Source organism: Plasmodium fragile, assembly GCF_000956335.1.
Source record: "Plasmodium fragile strain nilgiri unplaced genomic scaffold supercont1.44, whole genome shotgun sequence".
Lineage (NCBI taxonomy): Eukaryota > Apicomplexa > Aconoidasida > Haemosporida > Plasmodiidae > Plasmodium > Plasmodium fragile.
In genome coordinates this window covers 74,920-83,736 of record NW_012192624.1, presented here as the reverse complement: position 1 = coordinate 83,736, position 8,817 = coordinate 74,920, and the positions used below count along the sequence as shown (strand labels likewise).

Below are 8,817 nucleotides of genomic sequence, written 5' to 3'. Positions count from 1 at the left end.
AAAAAAAAAAAAAAAAAAAAAAAAAAAAAAAAAAGAGCTATCCAACTCTTCCAGAATAAAACACCCTCATGGCCGCCTATGTCCCGCTCAATTCGGCGCAACACCGCTGCAGGGTTGCAGCCTCGCGCGCTTTCCGGAGGGCTCGTTCCCGCACTGCACCTCGTTGCGGAAGTCCGCATTGTACTGCATCAGCATCCTCTGCAAGTGCATCTCGCGCGACACGATGGTCTGGTTGTAGTAGAGCTTCCCGAATAGCAGCTTCTTGCTCGTGCACCCCTGTAGGGACTTCCTAATATCGGAGATATACTTGCCGATCGACTCACCTCCCCCATGTTCGCTCGTCTCTCCCGCCTCGTCTACCTCATCATCCGAGACGTTGTCGCACATTTCTGTGTAGTTCAGCAGGGCAGACACATTGGGGGGTTTCAGAATTTTAAGAAACGAGCAGAAGGTGTTCACGGCGATGATGAACTTGAGATAATACTCCTGCAAAATCTGCGTGCAGAGAGGGGGGCCAGATGACAGTGGTGTACCTTCCGCGATGCCGTCTACCTTGACATTCACGAAGAGAATGAATAAGGTGTACAGGTCAACCGTCTTGTTGCAACGCTCGTAAATCCTGTACACGTTAATCAAGTCCTCCAGCGTGGCCACATTGTCGTAGTAGGGGTTCAGGTACACCTTGCCGTCACCCACTATGTTAGTGTTCATATCAGAGTTGGTAGTATTCTCCGGGAAGGAACAGCAAGAGCAGATGAGGCTCCCCGTCTTGTATGGATTCGTGTAGCATAGGGTTTGAAGAACTTCTGTCTTTATGTCCCTAGTGATGAGACATGCAAACTCTTTATCCGGCTTGTGCATTACCATTTCGTATGCCAAAGGGTGACAATACATTGGAGGTAGGAGAAGCATATTAAGGTATTCATGTAAAAATAGGTTAATCGAATTTGAGATGTCTTCTACATTTACTCTCCTCTCTGTTTGATCTTTCAATCTTCTCCTTAGGCTGCTGTTTTGGATGGTCAGATATCTCTTGTAGGCTTTTTTTTTTTCTTTCTCCTTCTCAGGCAAAACCTTTTGCCGGTGCCCCATCAAGGGGGGGGAGTACTGTTCCCCATCAACATCACCCCCACAAGTAGTAGTGCTACCTCCTTCACTGTTAACGCGCTGTTGATTTAAGAGGGTTCGTATCATTTCAATCAAATCGTCCAGCTTAAATAATAAGGAGTAGTACACAGAAAAGGAAAAGGAGTACTTGCTCGAGGAACACTTGGCGAAATCATCATTGGTAAAGAGATCCTTCTCCTTTTCTTTCTCTTTCTCCTTCAGCAAAAATAAATAATCCTCCAAGTTATACACAAGAGCATATACCCTCGTGTAGTAATTCTTAAACTCCTTGAGAATGTGTAGTAGCACTTCTTGGTTCTTAAAACAGTATGGAGTCACAATATCGATTAAAAAAGTTATACATTTCTTTACATCACTCTCCACTACCTTATATATTTCTTCTATGTACAGGATGCTCCTATTATCTTTCCATTTTGTCTGTTCAAAGTTGAGAAAAAGCCTCCTGAAATAATCTACTCGTTTTATTGAATTGCTGTATTCCGTTTTACACTTAATAATGGTGTCGATCAGATTGACTGCGATGTTAAAAGCGTATTTCCTTTCTATGAGCTGAAGGATAGCCCTAGGTAAGGCCATGTCACAGAGGTATTTGTTAATCTCCTGCACACTGTCCACGTCGTGAAGATTTTTCATATTCTTCTCTTCTGTACTGTCCAGCAGTGCATCTATTTCTGTCTTTATACTACTTTTTAATTTTTCATTTTGGTATGAGTAGACTAAATCCTTGAAGGGGTGATCAAACCACCAATTTATTGTATTCGCTTTAAATTGCCATGCGAGTAAGCTTCTGTCCAGGACTTTTTTTTTCCTTTTCTCCATCGCGGGAGCACTAGAATCGTTCCCTTCCGCTGAGGCAAATTTTGATTCCTCCAAAGTGTTGTCATTCTCCCACTTGGTTTTATTTTCGCCTGCATCTTGATGAGCGCTGGAGGGGTCCTCCTCCTCCTCTTTTCCTTCCACGGAGGAGACTTTAACCGTTACACTGTTCCTCTTCCTCTTATCATTTTCATTATTAGGCTCATTATTAGGCTGCTTATTAGCCTGATTAGCGCGAGCAACGCTGCCCCGTTTGGCCCTCCTCTTGAGCGTGAAGCCATCCACGTCCATGTCGGAATTGTCCGGAGTGTGTACTATCGAGTCCTTCCCATGCAGTGTGAAATAATTTTGCACCAGGATGGAAGAGTACTTTCGCTTCAGGAAGGACAAGTGGGCATAGTATATGTTGGCCGAGTAGCAGAGGCAGATTATCTTCCTGTGCAATGCCCTCATGTCAAATTTGGAGTAATCGCTGAAGGACTTTTGATTGGATCGAACGAAGGTGTACGGGGAGTACTCCGTGGCGGGTTCGCCTCCACCGAGGTTGCTCTGGAAGAAGTCACTGCCGAAACCACCCCCCAAGTAGTACTCAATGGGGAGGGACAAAAAGGAAAACAAATTATTATCATAAAACTCCTTCGTCAGCACGTATAGAATATGAACCAAGTGGCTAATCGACTGATTGTTCTTGTGTAGCAAAATCTTTATCGCATGCATTGTTCGAAAGTTTATTATAAATGGCAAGGTGTCTCCAAACAGCAGATCATCACACACCCTCTCGCAAATTACCTTATTATTTAAAATGTCAATTGTCTTAATACGCAGCTTACTCTGTGTGTTTGGAGTTGTTATTCGGCTGAAGAAGAAGGAGGGAGTCGACACACCCAGAATAACACTAAGGCACAATTTGTTCTCTGTCCGTAAATTTATTAAAACATTTAAAATTCCATTGAGTACATTTATATTGAAATATTCGCAGTCGTGTATGAGAATGATGACTCTAACTTTTTTCCTCCCATCTTCGAAGTAATCATTTTGTTTACTATATAATTCAATGTCTGCATGCGTTTGAAAAAAATCCTCATTTTCCTCCCCCATTTCTTTGTATAGATCTGAAATGTCCATCGTCGACTGAGCAATATTCTTCCCCTCGTTTTTCCCTCCTTCCTTTTTTTTATCCATTTCACTCATCTGCCTATACAGATCGATCAGCTTGTCTATGCTCACCATATTTTTACTCACTTTGTAATAATTCGAGTGCCCCTCTCCTCCATTGGGTATAAATGGACAGGATGAAATATCCCTCCTCTTTCCTTTTGCAGGACTAACCTCCGAATCGTTACTACCCATCCTTCTTGGACTCACTCGAACTTCACCAAGGTAATCATCCCTGTCTCCATTCACACCTCTCTTCCTTTTGTACTTCGCCAAAAAAGCCCTCGTCTTATACTCCCTGTACAGCTGACCGTATATATTGTAGACAGCTGCATTCACATTATTTGATGTGCTTGAATTGAGGGAGCAAAGGTACACATCGTTCTCATCAGGCGATTCGAATTGGCTCATAGTCACCTCGTTAAAGGTTCCATTTAGACGTCTTTTCTTTTCTCTACTTTGTCCTTCTACGCTCTCCTCTTGCCGCTCATCCTGCCGCTGTCTCTGCTCCTCCTCCGGGGGGGGTGTTGTTGCCCCTCCGCTACTCATGTCCGATTCGCCCCATGCTTCATCTACCTTTCTGAGAGACTTCAAAATGTTCAACCCAGTGTGGGGAACGGCTGGAGTGTTAGAAGTAGCCCCGACAGAGGTATGGACGCTTTCCCCGTTAAGGGTTGTTCCTCTGTGAATTCCTCCTCCTCCCTCCCGTCTACCCCCCTTGTTGTAATTCCATTTCTTCAACTCGTAAGAAAGCGCATCGATGATTATCTCATGGTCAGCTACATTCGTCCCCGCCGTCATCAAAATGAGCGGCAGATACTCATGGTTCGAAACTGAGTAGGAATATATTTCCTCAAATACATTACTCAAATTTTTCGAGATCTGAATATCTATTTCTTTTTGTATTTTATCAATAATGCATGACCATGTCAGGCGAAAAGCTTTGTTCCTAAGCAAGAAGCTATTTATTTCGCTCTCGTTCAATAGGTTGATGTTGTTCTTCCCGGATTGCTCACTCTGCCTACTTTTGTAATTTCCTAATAGGGGTAATACTACTGGGTTGTATTTATTAAAAATATTTCTTCTCCTATCATTGAGGGTATTCTTTGTCTTCTTTCTGTTGCTACTTTCTAAATATTCTTTGTTGGCTTTCTTTAGGATGAACCCTCTTCCCTTGTACACTGTGTTTCTGCGTTCATTATTCATTTTATGCCTCCAGTGCGCAATTTTTTTTTGGGGGGGGGACAGGAATTATGTCGTCCACCTGTCCTCAGTATCTTTTCCACACGTCTGCTTCGTCCACCCACGTCAAACTCTTCCCTTCGATAGTCTTCTTCCTTTTGCTTCGTTTAGCTACGCCAGCTGAAGTTGCTCTTTTAGCGTAGCTCCTCGCGAAATGTAAAAAGCGCCTAAAGGAGAGGTGGGGCCACTTACCTCTTAGCCGTTCCTTCAATCTGGGCGGTTGTAAAATGGAGCAGGAAAAAAAAAAAAAAATACCTGCAAATTGAGGAATCACCCTGTGGTACAGCTGTCCAAATGGTTAGGTGAACACAAAAATGGATGCGTAATTTGGTACTCCACTTCGTAGTAGTGAGCTCTACTGCGCATAAGCACATACAAATGGGTGCTAAACACGTGGAGAAATTAGCACATGAAGTGTCCCTCTAGCGGCAGTCGAACAGAACCCCCTCCTCTATGGCTTCATCGATTTGCCCGCACGCACTCGCGAACAATGCTAATCTGAAACAATTGGTGATGTCTTTCTCGTAGTGGCAAGACGAGGTCTTCTTTTATCACTCACAAATGCAAACGGAAAAATTTACGAGCGTGGACAGAGGGCTACTCGTCCAAAGACACGCACACATACACACACGTATAGCACAGCACGGCTCGCGTCAAAATGGGCACAAAAAAAAAAAAAAAAAAATTACACAATGGACGCTGTGCTTTTTCTCCACGCTGAGACGCGATGTTAAAAAATTCACACACGCGTAGGCGGGATTGCAAAAAAAAAAGAACAAAAACACGTCCTTGCTGTCTCGCACTAGCGCAAGAGATTCGCTTTTTACGTTCCTATGTATTGCCCTCAACTTGAGTTAATTAAAAAAGTTGCCATAAACTAGTAAAGTAGAATAAAGCCATAAGACGTCTCTCTCCTTTTGTGTTATTTATTTATTTATTTATTTTTTTTATTAATTTTACTTTGTTTTTCTTTTTTTGTATGTTTCGTTTTCTTTTTTTTTATTAGTTTTGTTTTTCTCTTTTTTTATGGGCTTTACTTCATCTCACTGCAAGTGCAAACACAATACGACGGTGCGACTGGTGTAGGAACGCGCTACATGCAAAATGCGCCTGTGCGAAAAAACAAGGACAAAATTTTAAATCATATATCTTAATAAAAAAAAAGGGAAAAAAAGATGGAGCGGTAAAAAAAAAAAAAAAAAAAGAAAAAAAAGAGGTACGTATGCACACAGTTACATATGGGCAATCCCTTTGCCTGTTTAAAGTGCTTCGTGAATGGAGCATATGTGCCTCGAACGTGCCCAGTGGGGAGCGCGTTCACGGAAACTCGGAAATACATCAGACAAACTCAGGAGTACGTCCAAGCGGACACGGGTCTAACACAAACATCAAAAAATTCCCTTAAGGAAAGAACTAAAAACGGGAAGCATACACAAAAACAAATGGCAACAAATGGCAACAAACGGTAACAAACGGTAACAAACGGTAACAATCACAACAAACACAGCAAACGCAAAAAATGTAACAAGCGCGGGGTCTACAAACGGGAGTGTGGACGAAAACAAAAGTATTCAAATGAGCGTGCCGCAAGAAATGCAGGCGCAAACAAACGAGTACTGAAACAAAGGTGCACACGGAAAAAAATAGAAACAAACGAAGGCAAACAAACAAATACAGACAAACAAACACAGAGACAAACACAGAAACAAATACAGACAAACAAACACAGACAAACACAGATAAACAAACAAAGAAAAATAGACAAAGACAAACACAAACAAACACAACAAACCCAAAGCAATACTTTTAAAGAAGCCTAAGGAGACTCACTTTAAAAGTAAAAAACAAACTCTTAAAAAAATACACACAAAAAAAAGCTTAAAACAAACAAACATATGACAAACAGGGAAAATATATGAATAAATAAAAAAAAAAAAAAAAAAAAAAATAAAAAAAAAAAAAAAAAAAAAAAAAAAAAAATATTAACAAAAAAAAAAATATTAAAAAAAAAAAAAAAAAAAAAAAAAAAAAAAAAAAAAAAAAAAAAAAAAAAAAAAAAAAAAAAAAAAAAAAAAAAAAAAAAAAATATTAACATGTAAGGTAAAAAAAAACAAAAAATTTAAAAAGCTAGAACAAACAAAAAACAACTTAATATGCAATGTAAGAATAAACAAAAAAAAACAAAATTAAAAAGGTTAGAACAAACAAAATAATACAAAACATAAAATACACAAACACATAATCATCATAAACGAAAAATATTTATTACAACTATAATACAAATGAAAAAAAGGGAAAAACAAATACAATACATATACCATACAAATACAATACAAATACAAATGATTTTAAAGACAGAACAAATTTTCACACAAAAAATAAAATATTACAAAAAAAAAAAAAAAAAATATATACAAACGTATATTTGATGCGTTTATTTATGTGTACAAATGCACTTTTGTAAAAAAACGAAAAGGGTTGCGGGTGCCCATATAATTAAGGTCAAAAAATCGGGAAAAACCGTAAAAAAGGGCTAAAAAGGCAAAAAATGCCGAAAAAACAGAACAAAACAGAACAGAACAAAAAAATGCGCACCGATAAAAATGCGTATTTTTAATTTGGCAAGTTGTCTTATCGTATTAGCGATCGGAGCGGGGAGGCCTTTTTTTTTTTTTTTTTTCCCAATTCGCATACATAGGGCTTGATAAACTCTCCTTATAAAATGCAAAATACCAAAAGATGCCTTTTCTAGTTTGTCCTTCCCTAGCAACCTTCCTTTCAGTATTACCCATTCCTGCTTAACTTTACACCTCCATAATTTCAACTGCCAACATTTTGACGCCTTCCATGATTAGCTTTTTTTTATTGCACTTTTTTACAAAAAAAGGCAATGGGAGGCAAACCGTAAAAACACTACGCTTAGATCTGGGCGATCATTTCGGGGGAAATATTGGCCGGATTGAAAAGGGCACACAAATAAATATGTACACAAAAAAAAAGGGGTGGGCATTTACAAACAACTACTGCACGAAGCACGGCGTAAGGTGCGTACATACGTATGCTCATGTACATACGCACACATATTGCGTATTGGCATACTGACTTGCTAAATTGCACTCCTGGAAAAGAGGGAGCTGCCGCACATAGTGAGGGGTTCCATGTTTCCCCCCATTCCCAGCTATTTCGCAATGAAAACGAATTATTTGTAACATTTTTTTGAATGAAAAGCGGGGAAACTCCCCCTTTCAAAAGGTTCATCTGGAATACCCATCGAACATTACAAATAGTTTCCGTGAAACACATAGAAATATTAGCGTGCTTGTCATGTTAATCACATTAGGCGTATTTTTTAAAGGGCAGTAAAGAGACAATTCCGAGCTGGCCTACGGGCATGCACACCTGGCCGTACGCACACACACATATTATATGTATTACATATTTACACACTCGTAACCCTTCGCGCTTCCCCATACACAATAACACATTTTCACACACGCACACGTAAAAAAAGGCCTTCCTCAGAAAATGCCAAACGTTACAAAGGCTGCTATTTGCTTTAATGGCCTTCCATTTTATCGTTTTTCACACAAGCCATCATTCTCGATTTTATTCAAGTGTATTAGGGCAAAAGTGAAAGACAAGAAAATATTTTTGCAACAAATGTGTTCATATTCAGCAAGGGCCATACATAAAACGTTCCTGCTGAGTATATCCCCATTTGGCAAATCGCCGAAAGGCGTAACATATATGTATTTTTAAAAAAGTTAAAGCCGAAATAATGCAAATGAATGCAAAAATATCCAGTCAATGAGCTCGTCAGTGGCCTCTCTTTAATTTGCGTTTTACTTTGGGGCATAACCTGTTGACCCGATTTGTTAAATGGTTAAACATATCCTTGAGATGTATAAAAGGTGAAACAGGCAAATTAGGAGTGAGGTGAATTTTGGCTGAATAAAAAAGCGGGTGCAAGAACAACGCCATGCGGTGGCAAGCAGTCCATGGTATTAGCTTAAAAATGTTTATCATTATTGCCAATCTGTCCAATTTTTTCCGTTACAACCAACAAAGGTGTGCAAATGTATTCGCCACAGAAATGTATATTTTGCACAAACGTACGTATGTGTCACCGCCGAGGTGATAAATGCCACAAACGTATCTCTCGAACTCAGGGCCATTTTGTCGCGTTCGCGAGGTGGTCTTCTTCCTTCACTTTCCAAGCACATTTCTGTGGGAGGCCTTCGTTAGGGTGCTTTAAAGAAGCGGTTCGTAGGGTTGCCGCACAAAATGGTCGCTTAAAATGGCCTCACAAAATGACCGCATAATACGGGAACCTACATATAGGTCAAAAAATTGCGTGCGCATTTGTATGTCCCAATTTTGGGATTGTTTTTTTTTTTGTTTTGGCTAGCCAAAATGTTCAGGTAAAAAACAAAATATATGAACAAAAAAAAAAAAAAAAAAAAAAAAAAAAAAAAA

At 39.6% G+C, this 8,817-nt stretch overlaps 1 protein-coding gene across 1 annotated transcript; it reads right to left on the bottom strand.

Moving 5' to 3' along the window:
• Positions 1 to 87: 87 nt before the first annotated feature.
• AK88_03676 (uncharacterized protein) lies at positions 88 to 4,305 on the bottom strand (the record flags this gene model as incomplete). Its single annotated transcript, XM_012481286.1, has 1 exon — positions 88 to 4,305. The coding sequence occupies one exon, from the start codon at positions 4,303 to 4,305 to the stop codon at positions 88 to 90; it is 4,218 nt and encodes a 1,405-aa protein (XP_012336709.1).
• Between the last annotated feature and the right edge of the window lie 4,512 nt (positions 4,306 to 8,817).